Source organism: Zeugodacus cucurbitae, chromosome 2, assembly GCF_028554725.1.
Source record: "Zeugodacus cucurbitae isolate PBARC_wt_2022May chromosome 2, idZeuCucr1.2, whole genome shotgun sequence".
NCBI classification, from domain to species: domain Eukaryota; kingdom Metazoa; phylum Arthropoda; class Insecta; order Diptera; family Tephritidae; genus Zeugodacus; species Zeugodacus cucurbitae.
Genome location: NC_071667.1, coordinates 13,230,919 through 13,249,126, shown reverse-complemented (window position 1 = coordinate 13,249,126; position 18,208 = coordinate 13,230,919). Strand labels below are relative to the sequence as shown.

General features: G+C 34.8%; 3 protein-coding genes and 1 pseudogene across 3 annotated transcripts; all 4 read left to right on the top strand.

Annotated features, from left to right (window-relative positions):
- Positions 1-1,069: 1,069 nt before the first annotated feature.
- On the top strand, positions 1,070-5,816 carry LOC128921355 (UDP-glucosyltransferase 2-like; annotated as a pseudogene).
- A 2,452-nt stretch (positions 5,817-8,268) lies between these two features.
- LOC128921354 (UDP-glucosyltransferase 2-like) lies at positions 8,269-10,322 on the top strand. Its single transcript, XM_054228684.1, has 2 exons — positions 8,269-8,583; positions 8,648-10,322. The coding sequence occupies exons 1-2, from the start codon at positions 8,334-8,336 to the stop codon at positions 9,967-9,969; spliced, it is 1,572 nt and encodes a 523-aa protein (XP_054084659.1). The 5' UTR covers positions 8,269-8,333; the 3' UTR covers positions 9,970-10,322.
- Positions 10,323-12,759: 2,437 nt separating this feature from the next.
- On the top strand, positions 12,760-14,809 carry LOC128919756 (UDP-glycosyltransferase UGT5-like). Its single transcript, XM_054229204.1, has 2 exons — positions 12,760-13,073; positions 13,137-14,809. Exons 1-2 carry the CDS (start codon positions 12,824-12,826, stop codon positions 14,453-14,455), a joined length of 1,569 nt encoding a protein of 522 aa, XP_054085179.1. The 5' UTR covers positions 12,760-12,823; the 3' UTR covers positions 14,456-14,809.
- Positions 14,810-15,650: 841 nt separating this feature from the next.
- Positions 15,651-18,208, top strand: LOC105219094 (UDP-glucosyltransferase 2). The gene is made up of 2 exons (XM_011195020.3): positions 15,651-16,688; positions 16,757-18,208. Exons 1-2 carry the CDS (start codon positions 16,439-16,441, stop codon positions 18,073-18,075), a joined length of 1,569 nt encoding a protein of 522 aa, XP_011193322.2. The 5' UTR covers positions 15,651-16,438; the 3' UTR covers positions 18,076-18,208.

The window sequence follows — 18,208 nt, the reverse complement described above, 5'->3', positions numbered from 1 at the left end:
TCATTGTTTATTTTAACTGTACGACATTTTCCTTGCCTTAGCGAAAATGTTACATGATTGATTTAAATGAGATAACCTTGCAATATCACATTATTGTGTACAAAGAGAGTGTTTGTTTACAGATGACTTGCTAAATTGACGAAGTGATGATAATTAAGAGTTTATAGCTTAAACAAATAAGTATTTAAAAGCAATAGAGATAACGCCTACACGTGAGTAAAACTATTTAAAATGGATAAGATGTAAAAGTAAGTTGTAAACTTTTTACTAAAGGTGTGATTTAAAATTATCTATCATATATAAATATGTATATATGTTAGTATACGTAAACAATGGTCGAATCCGTAAGAGAGCTATGAATACTCGAGTAAATGGTGTATTTCTTGCAACGTTACGTGAACATCACTTCAGTTTCGGCATTACAACAGAAAATAATTAATGTAATCGATTTTATGCAGATGTATTTTTGCCTTTAGACTTAAAGGGGTCAAACTTGTGGTGTTACAAATAAAAAATGTAATAATTATACTCTCGCAACAAAAGTTGCTAAGAGAGTATTATAGTTTTGTTCACATAACGGTTGTTTGTAAGTCATACAACTAAACGAGTTAGATATAGGTTTATATATATCAAAATGATCAGGATGACGGGACGAGTTGATGACGGATGTCTGTCTGTCCGTCCGTCTGTCCGTGCAACGGATAACTTGAGTAAAAATTGAGATATCTTAACGAAACTTGGAACACGTATTCCTTGGCACCCTGAGGAGGTTGCTTTCGAAAATGGGCAAAATCGGACTATTGCCCACTACGCCCACAAAATGCCGAAAACCAAAAACCTATAAAGTGTCATAACTAAGCCGTAAATAAAGTTATTAAAATAAAATTTGGAACATAGGATCGTATTAGGGAGGGGCACATTTGGATCTAATTTTTTTGGAAAAGTGGGCGTGACCCCGCCCTCAAATAGGTTTTTTATATATAATTCGCAAACCAATAAAGCTATATAAACCAAACTTTCTGCAGTCCTTTCTTTTAGCCGTTTCCTTATACAGTGCAAAAATGCCACGCCCACTTCCCATACAAAGGTTAGGTTGAAAATGACTAAAAGTAGGTTAACTCACTGATGAGAAACCTCAGAAACACTAAATTTTACAGAAGAAATAGTAGAAGGAAGATGCACTCAGATTTTTTACAAAATTAAAAATGGGCGTGGCATCGCCCACGTATGGGTCAAAAACCATACCTCAGGAACTACAGATTTTAGTGAAATTCGGTACATAGCACCTTCTTGACACCCTGATGACACATGTGAAAAATGGATGAAATCGGTCCATAACCACGCCAACTTCCCATATACCTCAATTGTGAATTCCATCTGATTTCCTCACTTTATAATGTATACATAAGGAACCAATGAAGATAGCGGAATAAAACTTTACACAAATAGTGCATATCATCTCTGGCTTCACTTGAGAAAAAATTGTCGAAAACGGACTATAACTTTTCAAGACCCCAGATATCGGACATGTTGAACTTAGCGCCTAAGGGTAAATTTTAACCGAAAATATAGGCAAATCTCTTAGATAATTTAATGAAATTCAGAGGGAATTGTTTTCTTCTACTAGTGTGTCTCTGTTCCAAAAATTATTAAAATCGGATAATAACATCTCCTAGCTCCCATATACTTAATTATATGTTTTTACAAAACGAAGATGGGCTTTAATCTACATATACATATGTATTGGTTAATATGTGAGATACTATATCTTTGCGAAATTAAGTGAGTGTATAGTTTTAGATATAGTCTACCTAGCTGGTGAAAATGAATGAAATCGGTTCAGGAATTACCTCAGCCCTCATATCTATATATGACGATTTTTGTTATTCTATTAAACTTTATGCCGAATTTATGGGTAAATTTGTGCGTTATCTTAATAAAATTTCTTCAATAAATTGCGAGAGTATAAAATGTTCGGTTGCACCCGAACTTAGCCTTTCCTTACTTGTTTTAATATTGTTTTTAATTGGGTTTGAATTGTAATTTATTTCTAAGCCTTGGAATAAGTATGTTCCTCTATTGATACTAGTTACTAGTGACAGAAACGAGTTTTAGCTGATCGCGCAAGAACGGTTGGTGAAAATTTCGCTAGCAGCAATTAGCTGCTGTAAATCAGGGATGCTTTGCGCAGTGCTTTGATTTTGTTAAATTTTAAACAGATTAAACTTAGATGTTTCTTTGAGAAGGAGCAACTCTAGTTTTCTGTTTCTTTACTTTTCCTTTGTTTTTCCGGGAGAGTAACTTGTCATTTTGGCACGCTCTTTCTGATAGCCAGCAGATACAGTTGTTAAGAAAGAGAGTTAATATCACACTATTGTGTAAAGCAGAGCGTTTGTTTACAAATGGCTTCAAAAATCTTTACCTTATGATAAGATGATAAATTTTATTCGGTAAGTTATATGAAATGTTCATAATAGTGAGTTTTATTAATATAAAAATAAATACAATGAGCATTTAGTGAATACTATTTATTTACCATATGTATGTATATTACAGTCTTAGTAAATAATAATTGAATCCGAAGGTGAGCCTATTTTCAGTATTTCTCTCTCGAAATATTACTGAAATATTCTTGTGGTTGAGAGATAAGCTTTTCATGCGTGAACTATGCTAAAATAGTTACAGCGCAAGCACAACTTCTTCATTGTGGTTAAATACGAAGGAAAACTTGGGCGGTTTTCAGTTTCGGATGAAGTAAGTAGCTTGATATTGTCAAATAAGGCGTATATTTTCAAATTCGTGGCTGAAGTTTGCTTTGTCATTAAATCTTCTTTCTGTCTTATTGCAATTCCTTCAGACTGCGAAATGTTATTTTCAACAGCTAATCAGTATTTTTGACTCGTCAGACCTAAGCATCTAATTTATATACGTATGTTAGTCAATCCAATACATTTGGGGTCATCCTCGAATACTGAATATATAATATTACATATTTTTGATCAGTCTGGTTCACACTCCTCCGTATTGCTTATCCACTCACTGTGGAATTAAGTGTCTCCCAAGTTAAAGATACTCATGTAAAAGCTTAGGTATTTTGTTCTCTGCTTTCTAAAGAAGTATAAAAACAAGTTCTCACAAACTCATTAGTTTAGTTGAACTAAAAGCGTTGTGATTAGGGATGCAAACGATGTATCGATGTTTTTGAAGCATCGATGTTAGCCATCGATGTCTCGAATCAAAAAACATCGATGCATCATCAACGATGTTTTCTGTCGATGTTTTATATAAAAATTTGACTTCACACTTTTTCGGGTATTAACTCGAAACCCTCTATTTGGATACGCTTTATTACATTGGAATTCGATTTTTGTAAAATACGGAAAATTCGTTAAGGAAATGTGCGCTTGGACAATACTGCGGTTACTTTTATGTTTTATTTATACAATTTAATTTTGGCGTAGGCTACTGCGTTAGAAATGCTATGGCTAAAGAAATACTTTTTTTTTGTTTTATAAAAAATTCAAAGAATCGCGCTGATACAACGGAATCTTCGGATGAGTGTGAAACAGAATACTCGTTTGATATTTGGAACCAGAATAAACATTTGGTCCACCAAAAGGTGAAATGTAATCTGTCAAATTTATCTACAATTACAAGGACAGAAGATTGAATCAAAGCAGAAGTAAAATCGAAAAGAAATGACAGTGAAAAAACTTTCCATGTCGATGTTTTGAAATTCTGTTATTTGTTGAGAAAAAACTTTAACAGACATATAGTGCTAAGTGAAATAAAATGTATCAACTTAAGACGTACTACATTTCATTTATTTATGCTTCTGCTTCTGTATTCCTTAGCTTTTCACACTAAATTTAAAATAAGTTAAAAAAGTTCAAAAATATATCGATGTTTCGATGTATCGATGTTTTAATGGCCGATGTTTTTGATTTCGATGGGTTTTGAAGAAACATCGATACATCGAACCATCGATGTTTCATTTCACGATGTTTGCATCCCTAGTTGTGATGCATATTACTTTAAAAGTTTTCAAAATGCATGCAATGAATGCATAGCTTTTATATTGTGGATCTTATTGTGTACTATAATGTTATTGGAGTCCGCAAAAATACTCGCTGTGGCACCTATTCCAGGTCCTTCGCATTATATATTTGTACAACCGTATCTGAAGACAATGGCGGCGCGTGGATACGAGATCACTTCAGTTTCCGCGTATCCACAGAAAACACCCTTAAAGAACTTTCGCGATAGAAAATAGATCATGAACTTTCGCAAATAGAAAAATCAGATCATGATGGTTTGTGTAACTTTTGACAATAAATACAATTTATTTAAATCCAAATACTTTTAGACCAAATAACCAATTTCGTCGAGGAAGTTTTTAAAAGAAAATTGGATCAGATGCAAAAGCTTAAGGACTATGTAACATCGTCTTCTTTGCTTGTATTGAAGAATGAAGAATTTCAAAAACAATTGCACTCAGACGAACAATTTGATCTCATTATTATTGAGGTGTTCCATCTAGATTCACTTTACGCATTGGGTCATTATTTCAAAGAGCCTATAATCGGAGTATCCACATTTGGCACAGATGTCGTGATCGATCAGTTGGTGGATAATATTTCGCCGGTGGCATACGTACCAGCACCTAGTGGAACGAATTTGGATCGCATGAATTTCTGGCAACGCCTAGATAACCTATATGCTTACACCATAGAGCTTTTGTATAATCATTTAGTTATAATACCTGAGCAGCAGCATTACTATGAAACGTATTTTCCTAATGCGACATTGCGCTTAACAAATGTTCGTAGAGATTTTTGTCTTTTGCTGCTCAATACTCATTACTCATACAGCTGGCCCCGTCCATTTGCGCCGAATGCAATCGAAGTGGCTGGTATGCATATTGACCACAAATCAAGTAAAATACCCGACGATATGGAAGCTTTTATTAATGCCTCGCCTAGAGGTGCTATCTACTTCTCAATGGGTTCCGAAACATAAATTGCAAGATATTATGAACGCATACTCACTGCCCGTGAATGTGTTGTGGAAATTCGATAAACCGGACTTAGATGGTATACCCAAGAATGTCTACATTAACAAATGGTTTCCACAACCGAAGGCGGTACATCATGGCAAACCGATTGTGGGTATGCCAGTGTTTTACGATCAAAATTTAAATGTGGAAAAAGCGGTAAAAAAAAGGCTATGGCGTTGTTCTTAATTTTCGAAACTATTCCAGCGCCGATCTGTATGATGTTATTCTAGACGTATTGAACAACCTTAACTATGCCCAAAGAGCGCGAGAGATTTCGGCAAGTTTCCATGATCGTCCTATGAAACCGCTGGATACGGCTGTCTATTGGACTGAGTATGTGCTGAGACATAAGGGTGCGCCACAAATGCGTGTTGCCGCATGTGATTTGAATTTTCTACAGCGACATAGTGTGGATACAATGGCTGTGTTATTTGGTATTCCATTGCTGCTGATTATCTTTATAACTCGTCGTATTTACAATTTATTGAGTATAATGTTTAGAAGTGAAGACCATGCGAACAAGAAGCAAAAGAACTAATAAACTCAGGAATTTTTTACAAAAAACTTTGGCCCCTTATAATATGGCAACCCCGCGTTACACAGACCTAAAACCATATGTTTTATTTTAGGTTTTACATGTACTATAAGATATATCATTGCCAAAGAAAATAAAGAACTTTTTTTTCAAGTGGCTTTTTTTCCAGAGAATGCCCCATATATAAAGTATGCACTAGTGAAGATATCGGTGCAGAACTTCGCACAAATATCGCCAAAATCGGACCAAAGGTTTTCAAGTCCCCATTTATCGAACATGAGGACCTCGGTGTTTCCAATCTAATATTAGAGTTTCCAACTTTCAATGGACTTTATACAATATATATGACGAATATGTGGGTCAAATTGTGTATTATATAATATTAATTAAGTTAAATAAATAAATTGCGAGAGTATAAAATGTTCGGTTACACCCAAACTTAGCTCTTCCTTACTTGTTTTAATAAGAAATGATATATCTGAGAGGAAAGTATGTTATATATGCTTTGCATAGTTTTATAGTTCTTTAAAATTTATTAGACACGATTTTGACGATTTCGGAAGGTTTTCAAAAATTTTTATACAGAGCTAAATGTTTAGAAATTATGTACTTACATTTATTCCGATAACATATAAGAGATAATTAATATGAATTGGTGGTATCGTACACATATATAGTGTATTTATTTGACTTCCGTAATATATAATGTTTTGAGTAAAAATTAGATATCTGGATAAACCTTGAGTAAACATATTCCTCGGTAGATGCTACGCTCACTAAATGGCGTTAATCGAAAAGCTATAAAGTGCTTTAAGCCATAGGTATTGGCATATTTGGAAGAAGTTTTTCTGGGAAAATGGGCGTGGACTTACCTACCAAACTGACTAGATGTATGTCCCTTAAGTTTGCCTTCATACACCGTGAATATGGGTGCAACTGGATAATAATCACACCCACCCGCCATCCAAAGGTTATATTGAAAAATACTAAAAGCTTGTTCGCTCGAAAAACGTCGTAAACACTAGACATTATAGAAAAGATGGTAAAAAAAGTTCATTCAGATGGTCACTTTACAATATATAAATAAAAAACCAATGAAGATATCGGAATACAAATTTGTAAAAATACTGAATTGGAGCTGATTGTGACAACGCCCATTTAAATATTATCGAAATCGGTCTATAGCTTTTCAAGACACCAAATATCGAACACGAAGAAAATAAAATTAGTGAAATTAGTCCAGACTATATATATGTATAATGATTTCCGTTTTTCTAGTGGACTTTTTGACGATTGTGTATTATAAACTAAATAAATAAATTGCGAGAGTATAAAATGTTCGGCCCTTTCTTACATGTTTAATTTTGGCTCGGTTAGAAGCCTTGAGGACCACTTCATAGAGTCTACCTTTTAAATTACATAAATGTTATATTCTATGAGAAAATGCACACAGCAACGATGTTTGTAGTTCGAAATATGATAATACTACGATTTGGAGAGGTCGTGAAAGATTGATACGCTGAGTGCTGATAATATTTGCAAGTAAATCATATTGTTTAAAAGTTATAGAGATAATGTCAGCCGCTATTTAACGCAGATAAGATGTTATACTCTTATAATAAAACGATGTTGTGAAAAATTTTCCAGGTAGCGTGACAGATATCTATGCTACTATTATAAAGAGGAAATATTGCAAGAATCTCAACTTTCTGGAAATAGTTCCCAAGTGAGGGTATCAAATAGACTCCGTGATGGAGAATCTTAATCTGAAAATCGTCTTACAAGTCATTCTCTTCGTATCGAAATTGCATGCCAGAGAGTCGAGTAACGAGCGCTCGCAGCTGCTTGCTGAAAAAAATTTCTAAACCTCCCAAGTACGCGCTCGGAAGTCGAGTATGGAGCGTGTGCAGCGGCTTGAAGAAAAAAATATCGCACTAGGGCGTCGAGCTCTGCGCATCCCCAACGCTTTTATAATCAGAGAGAAAGACAACGTACACCAGAGACTAGAGGTCGTAATCAAGTTTAGCTCATTGCAATTAAAATATAATTTCACGTTCGAATTTTCTTCATTTTACTTTGTTAAAATGAACCCTCACAAGAAACGGGAAACTACAACGTATATATTGGAGAGTGTGTATAAGTGTGTAAAAACTTAAAACTTTTGAAATGTATGTATTATATATTCGTAAACATTTTCGAACATATGCGATAGCTACATTCAGGTACACAAGATCTTTCTTGGTCAGGAAACTTAAAATACAGTTTTTGCGGGTGGGAGCTTAAAGTTAAATATCCGCTACAATACTGTTCTCTCTTTCAAAAACACTACCCCAAAGTATTCAAAACATTCGTGCAAACATTTCAGCAAAGCTTCCAATAAATCAAGCATTGCTTCTTAAGAATGTAAACAATGGACCGAGGTTATAGCTTCCACGACAGTTACAATAATAATTTATACGTACAATCTAATTTGGTTACTTATCTTGTTAACACAGCTCCTACCTACTTATCAGTCAGTATAATTCTCCAAATATTATGAAACCTAACAGCAAAGTTTTGTGTAAAAATTGTAGTAGCATAAAGTGATTTAAAGATTCATTGTTCTCTATTAAGTTACTAATAGGTTAATGTGGTTATCTACTATTTAAATAAGTATAAAAAGCAAGTCACTCATAGCATATTAGTTTTTTAGTTAGTTGAATACGAAGGCTGTTGGTGCATATTAGTTTAATAGTTTTCAAAATGCTTGCAATGAAGTACATAGCGATTGCACTGTGGATCTTAGCGTGTTTTACAAATTCATTAGAGTCCGCAAAAATACTCGCTATATTTCCTTTTAGGGGTCCATCGCAGTATATATGTGTGCAGTCGTATTTGAGGACATTGGCGTCGCGTGGACATGAGATCACTTCTGTTTCGGCATTCCCACAAAAAACACCTTTGAAAAACTTTCGCGATATAACACTACAAATAGAGCAATCGAATCATGATGGTTGGTGAAATTTGTTTAACATGTATATTAAGAAGCAAACTCAATTTAATTCAATTAATTTCAGAGCAAATAATCAATGCAATCGAGGAAACGTCTGAGAGTAAATTGGATAAGATTAAGTTACTTAAGGACTATGTAACATCGTCTTCTTTGGTGATATTGAAGAATGAAGAATTTCAAAAACTATTGCACTCTGACGAACAGTTTGATCTCATCATTATTGAAGTATTCTGCCAAGATTCACTCTACGCATTGGGTCATCATTTCAAAGCGCCTATGATTGGTGTATCTGCATTCGGCACAGATGTTGTGATCGATCAGTTGGTGGATAATGTTTCACCGGTGGCATATGTGCCAGCGCCTAGCGGTAGACATTTGGATCGTATGAATTTCTGGCAACGTCTAGATAATCTATATGTATACACCATAGAGCTTCTGTATAATCATTTAATTATTATACCGGAACAACAGCGTTACTATGAAAAGTATTTTCCTAATGCGACATTGCGCTTAACAGATGTGCGTAGAGATTTCTCTATGTTGTTACTCAATCAACATTACTCATTCAGTTGGCCACGTCCATTAGTGCCGAACGCAATCGAAGTGGCTGGTATGCATATTGATCACAAACCAAGTAAAATACCAGACGATATGGAAGCTTTTATTAATGCCTCGTCTAGAGGTGCTATCTACTTCTCACTGGGGTCGAATATAAAGAGTGCATTTTTGCCGAAACATAAATTACAAGATATTATGAATGCATTTGCCTCACTACCCGTGAATGTGTTGTGGAAATTTGAGAAACCAGACATAGCCGGCAAACCAAAGAATGTATACATTAACAAATGGTTCCCACAGCCAGACATACTAGCTCATCCCAAAGTGAAACTTTTCATTACACATGGGGGCATGCACAGTCTGATAGAGGCGGTACATCATGGCAAACCGATTGTGGGCATGCCAGTATTCTACGATCAAAATTTAAATGTGGAAAAAGCAGTAAGTAAAGGTTTCGGTGTTGCTCTAAACTTTCGAAATTTTACCAGCGCCCAGCTGCGTGATGCTATTCTAGAGGTATTGGAGAATCCCAAGTATAGCGAAAGAGCGCAAGAGATCTCTGCGAGTTTCCATGATCGACCTATGAAACCGCTCGATGCGGCAGTCTATTGGACTGAGTATGTGCTGAGACATAAGGGTGCGCCACAATTACGTGTAGCCGCACGTGATTTGAATTTCCTACAGCGACATAGTGTGGACACAATGGCTGTGTTATTTGGTATTCCATTACTTTTAATTATATTTATAACTCGTCGTATTTACAATCTACTATTGTTTGTGGTGTTTGGAAGTAATAACCATGCGGACAAGAAACAGAAGAACGAATAAACCGTAGCATTCCATAATTGAGTGCAGCAGACAAGCATTAACCGTTTCGGGACGATGGGGATGTTTTTATCCCGAAGAAATTCAAAAAATCGTAACTGTCACAATATGGGAGCAATTTGGTTCAAAACAGTCCCAAATCATTCATTATACTCTTCTCTACAAAAACAAAAATACCAGCTGTTGGTTGGAGTCATCAGTTTTTTATTAAATGTCATTTTCTTAGACACGTTGTTGCGTTGATGGTACTTGTTTGGAAAAAGCTTAGAAAATAAGTGACTTTTAATTGAATTATAGTTACATTTTGTGCAAATAGTGCTAATCTATTGAAATAAAAAGTTTAGAATAAAGAATAACTTATTTTTCTTATAAGAAGTCAAGGTAAGTTCCGTGGGAAGAAATCATCCCAAATCTGTTTATTTGTGGGATATTATTATCCCATACGTACTCATGTACATTATTTTACTTAGAGAATGGAGAGACCCAGCAGACTGGGTGTTTCACAAATTCAGAACTTTTTGAATGAATCGAGTTATGAGGATGATCTGTTTGCTGATAGTGGTTCCGCATATAGTCCCAGTGAAAAAAGCAACATTGATTCAGAAGATGACGTAGTGGCGTAGATTTTGCGGACAAAATGGTTACCCTGTATGAACTAGACCGAAAGTCTGCTAAATGGTGGCGAAAAGTTTTCTTTCGGCTTATAATGACATGCGCCGTAAATGCTTGTATTATCCATGCGGAAACAAACCATCCACGTCAGAAAAGAGAACCGTTCTTGGGATTCTTGGTAGAGCTATCCGAATGCCTCATCGACGAAGGGAAAAAGAATGCGAAAATTCAGCGCAAAGTTCGAACAGGACCGGTCTCCGCAATGAAGAAAAAAATTAAACAAAATCTGGGAGATCATTTTCCACAAAGAACGAACAAGAGACAACGATGCGTAAACGAATCAGATTTGCATTGCTTGCAACTTGGCATTTTGTAAAAAATGTTTTACTCCTTGCCATCAGATATAAATAAAATGTCTTATAAGATAAAATTAAATATATAAACGACAAAATAAAATGAAATCTAGTGAATTTATGTCTGGATTTTTTTTTAATATTTTTGTCTACAGATAGATTTGGGATGTTTTTATCCCAGGACAACATCTCCTTTTAGGGATGCGCTAAAAATATATTGTCAAATTACTTTTAAATTTTTCTTTAAAATAGCCATAGGAGACGAAATAAACACTTTTCTTTGATATTGTACGTCACAAAAGTTCCCGTCCCGAAACGGTTAAGTAGAGTTCGATTTGGTTTCCTCGCTTTAGAGACCTTGTGTGTGGAAGTTTTTATATAATAAATGTTTTGTTAAAAGTGAGACCATGCGTCTTAATTCTGAAATAATAAACCAGAAATCTTCCGAGAGTGTAGTGTATAAAATATGTTTTGAATAACCTTCTAGCCTTTAATATTTTGTCACAGAATTGCAATTCCTCCAATGTAATTAGTACAAATAATGTTGTGATTACGTGCAATTTGGTTGATAGCTGATTTCGAATTTGTTTACTTTTATTTCAGTAACAGATAAGGACAAAATAATACGCATTGATAGTAGCGTATGTAGAGTGAATTTATTCGACTTGCTGAATGTGTAACTCCCAGTAGGAGTTAATATGGTCTAAATTGTGCTGTCGCTTCTTTTACAAATATAATTTATATATAGTTCAGATATTCAGTTTATTTGTGGGGCTATGTTCAAAGGTATTTACTTACTAATTTCATTCATTCAATTATTTGCAATGTTGGTTAGTGTTGAGCAGCATCACCATCATTGAAGGAACACAATTGCTGAGAAATACAGCTCCAAATTCTGGTTAGGTTTGTTATTCCATCTTAACCTGAATTCATCAGGTTCAATTCTGATTGCGAAAAATTTTCAGGGTATTTTTATTTCGAAGATCATTAATTTGTTTTGTCTTTCGTTTATAGTCCCTATTGCAGCTTTATAACACAAACTGGTAGTACTATGGATTTAAAGAGTATTATAAGAGATGCGTTATAGTCCGATTTCGAAAATTTTTATAAGAGCTATGTCCAATGCAGTGTTTTGTTCCGATATCTTCACTTCACTTTATTTATGACTTAGTCATAGCACATTTTAGATTTTCAGTTCACCCTATTTGATGGACATGGCCATCAACAATATATTCTAAGGTGACTTCTTATAATTTTTGTCATGGAACTCAGGCAGACATCCAGATTTCAATTCTACTCATCATCTTGATTACTTTGGTACATATAACTACATATATTTAAATCGTTCAGTTTTAGGTGTTATGAACAACCGTTATGTGTACAAAACTAGTATACCGTTTAAAGGGCATTCCCTGCCGAGGCTTTTTGAAAGGTCCAACAAATTTTTTAACTTTGTAATTTCACATACTAATGTACAATGAAAGTGTTTGTTTACAAAAGCTACTTTGTAAAATGTTGACCTTGTGATAAGTGGATGCTGACTTTAAATTATATTATGTAAATGCAATAGAGATAACACCTAATACATTAATATATACATAATATATTAAACTTATGTTTGTATGTATGCAAACTAAGTCGTTATTTTTTTTTTACTAAAATTTAGATTTAGTATTATCCGTAAAATCTTGAATTTGTATTACAATTTTAATCACTGAAGTCTATTAAAGATTCTTAGCTCTCTACTAAGTAACAATTATGCTACTGTAGCTCTATTTCTATCTCTCTCTCTCTCTACGCTCTGAAGGAGTATAAAAGGCAAGTTCTTCACGACAAATTAATTTAGTTGAATACGAAGACAGTTGCTGCTTATTAGTTACATAGTTGTCAAAATGTGTAGAATAAAGTGCATAGCGATTGCACTGTGGATCTTAGCGTGTGCTACAAATTCATTGGAGTCCGCAAAGATACTCGCTGTATTCCCTTTTACGGGTCCATCGCAGTATATAAGTGTGCAGTCGTATTTGAGGACATTGGCGTCGCGTGGACATGAGATCACTTCAGTTTCCGCGTTTCCCCAAAAAACACCACTACAGAATTTTCGCGATATAACACTACAAATAGAGCAATCGCATCATGATGGTTGGTAAACTTTTTTAACATGTATATTAAGAAGTAAACTCTATTTAATTCAATTAATTCCAGATCAAGTGATCAATGCAATCGTCGAAATGTCTGTAAGCAAGTTAAACCTAATGAAAATTGTTAAGGATTATATTTTATTGACATCTTTGGTGATATTGAGGAATGAAGAATTTCAAAAACTATTGCACTCAGACGAACAGTTTGATCTCATCATTATTGAGGTGTTCCATCAAGATTCACTCTACGCATTGGGTCATCACTTCAAAGCGCCTATGATTGGTGTCTCTACATTCGGCACTGATGTTGTGATCGATCAATTGGTGGATAATGTTTCACCGGTGTCATATGTACCAGCGCCTACCGGTAAACATTTGGATCGTATGAATTTCTGGCAACGCCTAGAGAACTTAATTGCTTACACCATAGAGGTTTTATATCATCATTTAGTTATAATACCGGAGCAACAACGTTACTATGAAAAGTATTTCCCTAATGCAACACTGCGCTTAACAGATATTCGTAGAGATTTTTCTTTGTTGTTGCTCAATCAACATTACTCATTCAATTGGCCACGTCCATTAGTGCCGAATGCAATCGAAGTGGCTGGTATGCATATTGATCACAAACCAAGTAAAATACCAGACGATATGGAAGCTTTTATTAATGCCTCCCCTAGAGGTGCTATCTACTTCTCACTGGGTTCGAATGTAAAGAGTGCATTTTTGCCGAAACATACTTTGCAAGAGATTATGAACGCATTTGCCTCACTACCCGTGAATGTGTTGTGGAAATTTGAGAAACCAGACCTAGCCGGCAAACCAAAGAATGTATATATTAACAAGTGGTTTCCACAATCCGACATACTAGCTCACCCCAAAGTGAAACTTTTCGTTACTCATGCTGGATTGCACAGTATGATAGAGGCGGTACATCATGGTAAACCGATTGTGGGTATGCCAGTGTTCTACGATCAATATTTGATTATGGAAAAAGCAGTAAGTAAAGGTTTTGGTGTTGCTCTAAACTTTCGAAATTTCACCAGCACCGAGTTGCGTGATGCCATTCTAGAGGTATTGGAGAATCCCAAGTATAGTGAACGAGCGCGAGAGACCTCAACGAGTTTCCATGATCGACCTATGAAACCGCTCGACGCGGCAATCTATTGGACTGAGTATGTGCTGAGACATAAGGGTGCGTCACAAATGCGTGTTGCCGCACGTGATTTGAATTTCCTACAGCAGCATAGTGTGGATACAATCGCTGTTTTGTTTGGTATTCCATTGCTGCTGATTATAGTTATAATGCTTGGTGTTTACAAACTAATTGTGGCAATAATTAATAGTAACGATGGTTTGAATAAGAAGCGAAAGAAAGAGTAAACCATTGATTTTCATAAGTTCATAGCTGCTGGTTATATAACGCTACGTCGTCTATTTGGATTTCTATTCGGTTTACTCCACGCTGCGGAAACAGTATAGAAATCCAAGTAGACGACTTATGAGTTATTTAAGCAGCTCCTTATGTATGGATGTTTTTAAACAGATTATGTTGCGATAGCAGATGTTTTAGAAAATTAATATTTTTTTTCACATTTCATTCAACATGAATTGATAGTAGCGTTGATAGCGTAAATTTAATTAGCTTGTCTAAACTGATAATGTGTAGTTAATACGTATGTCTAGTAAGTGTGAAGTCGCAGTAATAAAATAGAAATTATTTAAGTCTATAAAGTATGCTGCGATTTGTAATAATTAAATTATATTTATTAAATTGAAATCTTTAGTTAATAAGTACTATATAATACATATATAGGTATAAAATATGCGATGTTCAAAGATGTGTTCACTGACTCGTTACGCTCTGTTAATTCTTCAATATTTTGGATTTTCATTTTCCAAAGAGTCGTTAAATCAGTTAACACCAGCGTTATATGAAATATTTTGAGTACTATGATGGCAGATTCCTTTTTTTGTTAGCTGAGTGAACTTTACTTATCAACACTACAACCTTAAAGTTGTGTCTACCAATATATGTCCTTCAAAATTCCTTTTCATATATGTATATAGTCTGTTATTAGACTAGACTAGATGCAATCTAGTAATATATGTACCTGTATATATTCAATTGTTGATTCGGCTATAATCGCTTAAAGCGTTTCCTACGCCAAATATATATACGCCAAATATATATACGCCAAATATATATATATATATGTTCAACGTAAATGAAGGTAAATATAACTATGTTAGTGAGCATAAAAGTAAAGCAATTCTCTCAATTAATATTTTTCGTATTATTCTTGGAATGGACGTCAAAAGATCTAATCAATTTCTAAGCCTTGCAATATAACATTATTATGAACAGAGAGAGTGTTTGTTTACAAATGACTAGAAACATTTTGAACTTATGATAAGCCGAATACTGATAACAATAAATGATCTAATGTAAAAGCAATAGACATAATGTCAGCTGGTAATCATATTTAAGACAGACAAGATGTTATAACTGTGCAAACTAAGCTGTGAATATGTTTACTAATGGTGAGAGTTAATACTATTTACGGTATGTATATTATAGTATGATATCGACATTATCAATGTAAGCATCCCAAAATAATGCTCTTGTAACTTTGTTGTTACGAAGTGGTACGCTTACTTCCTTCTTGTTTTCTGGAAAATACAGATAGATATTTTCCTTACTATACTTTACTTATGAATACACTTATTGTTTATGCGACCGGACAAATAAAAAGGACATACTATGCTTGAGATTCAAGGTATTCTCGGTAGGTTTTTTATGACTTCCAATAGTTTCGGTATAATTTTTGTAGCACGACTTCTTTATTGTGGGTAAACCCGTTGTAAAAACTTGCTAATTTTAGTCTGTTTCGGATAAAGACAAATATGCACAAGCCATAAGATTACTTGTACACTCTGTTTACAACTTCTTTCATTGACAAAAAATTCAATACTAAACTAATGGTTTTAGTGAAAAGAATCTCATTTACATGACATTGAGCACAACAAATATTTTTCGGCCCACCCTCGGTCTGGTTGAGACACCTTCTAACTATTTATCACTGAATTAAATTGGGATTTACTCGTACTACACAATATATACTGTGAAATTGAATTAAATTCTCTCCGAATATTAAGATACTCATGCAACAACTTACATTTATATTAAAAATTTAGCGGCATAAAGTATATTTGAAATTTATGGCTCTCTATGTTCAGTTACACACATGTTAGTGTGGCTCTCTGCTGTCTAATTAAGTATAAAAAGCAAGTCCCTCGCAGCACATCAGTTTAGTTGAATACGAAGGCTGTTGGTGCATATTAGTTACATACATAGTTGTCAAAATGTGTAGAATAAAGAGCATAGTGATTTCACTGTGGATCTTAGCGTGTGCTACAAAATCATTGGAGTCCGCAAAGATACTCGCTGTATTTCCTTTCACGGGTCCATCGCAGTATATATGTGTGCAGTCGTATTTGAGGACATTGGCGTCACGTGGACATGAGATCACTTCAGTTTCGGCATTTCCACAAAAAACTCCCTTAAAAAATTTTCGTGATATAACACTACAAATAGAGCAATCGCATCATGATGGTTAGTGAAGTTTTTTGACTATACTTGTAAATTAGGCAGTATATTTATTTTGTTTAAATTTATTCTAGAGTCAGTAATCAATGCAATCGGAGAAATGTCTGAAAGTAAATTAGACCAAATGAAAATGGTTAAGGATTATATATTATTGACTTCTTTGGTGATATTGAAGAATGAAGAATTTCAAAAACTATTGCACTCAAACGAACAGTTTGATCTCATCATTATCGAAGTATTCTGCCAAGATTCACTCTACGCATTGGGTCATCATTTCAAAGCGCCTATGATTGGTGTCTCTACATTCGGCACAGATGTTGTGATCGACCAGTTGGTGGATAACATTTCGCCGGTGGCGTATGTACCAGCGCCTAGCGGCAAGAATTTGGATCGTATGAACTTCTGGCAACGCCTAGATAACTTAGTTGCTTACACCATAGAACTTATGTATAATCATTTAGTTATAATACCGGAACAACAGCGTTACTATGAAAAGTATTTCCCTAATGCGACTGTGCGCTTAGCAGATGTGCGCAGGAATTTTTCTCTTTTGTTGTTAAATCAACATTACTCATTCAGTTGGCCACGTCCATTAGTGCCAAGTGCAATCGAAGTGGCTGGCATGCATATTGATCATAAACCAAGTAAAATACCAGACGATATGGAAGCTTTTATAAGTGCCTCCACTAGAGGTGCTATCTACTTCTCAATGGGTTCGAATGTAAAGAGCGCATTTTTGCCGAAACATACTTTGCAAGAGATTATGAACGCATTTGCCTCACTACCCGTGAATGTGTTGTGGAAATTTGAGAAACCAGACCTAGCCGGCAAACCAAAGAATGTATATATTAACAAATGGTTCCCCCAACCGGATATACTTGCTCATCCTAAAGTGAAACTTTTCATTACACATGGTGGCATGCACAGTCTGATAGAAGCAGTGCATCATGGCAAACCGATTGTGGGTATGCCAGTGTTCTACGATCAAGATTTGAATGTGCAAAAGGCGGTAAGTAAAGGTTTCGGTATTGCTCTAAACTTTCGAAATTTCACCAGCACCGAGTTGCGTGATGCCATTCTAAAGGTATTGAACAATCCCACGTATACCGAAAGAGCACGAGAGATCTCGGCGATTTTCCATGATCGCCCTATGAAACCGCTAGAAGCGGCAATCTATTGGACTGAATATGTGCTGAGACATAAAGGTGCGCCACAAATGCGTGTGGCCGCACGTCATTTAAATTTCTTACAACGCCATAGTGTTGATACAATCGCTGTGTTATTTGGTATTCCATTGTTGTTGATTATATTTATAACCCGTGGTGCTTACAAATTAATTGTGAAATTTTTTACTTGTAAGGAACCTGCTCACAAGAAGCGCAAGCATGATTAAAATTAAGTAGATATTTAAGTTAAGGGTAATTTTAGTAGCAAAACATTGCTATTTACATAATTCTAAATATTGGATTAACATTTAATCCCCTGTTACCTATATATTATATTATAAATAAATAATGTAAACAAGA

What these genes read in the sequence shown, in the direction of transcription:
- LOC128921354 (XM_054228684.1), top strand. Translation starts at nt 8,334, where the DNA reads ATGCTTGCAATGAAGTACATAGCGATTGCACTGTGGATCTTAGCGTGT. An exon ending in AGAGCAATCGAATCATGATG is followed by an intron (nt 8,584 to 8,647) that starts GTTGGTGAAATT and finishes AATTAATTTCAG; the next exon opens with AGCAAATAATCAATGCAATC.
- LOC128919756 (XM_054229204.1), top strand. Translation starts at nt 12,824, where the DNA reads ATGTGTAGAATAAAGTGCATAGCGATTGCACTGTGGATCTTAGCGTGT. An exon ending in AGAGCAATCGCATCATGATG is followed by an intron (nt 13,074 to 13,136) that starts GTTGGTAAACTT and finishes AATTAATTCCAG; the next exon opens with ATCAAGTGATCAATGCAATC.
- LOC105219094 (XM_011195020.3), top strand. Translation starts at nt 16,439, where the DNA reads ATGTGTAGAATAAAGAGCATAGTGATTTCACTGTGGATCTTAGCGTGT. An exon ending in AGAGCAATCGCATCATGATG is followed by an intron (nt 16,689 to 16,756) that starts GTTAGTGAAGTT and finishes AATTTATTCTAG; the next exon opens with AGTCAGTAATCAATGCAATC.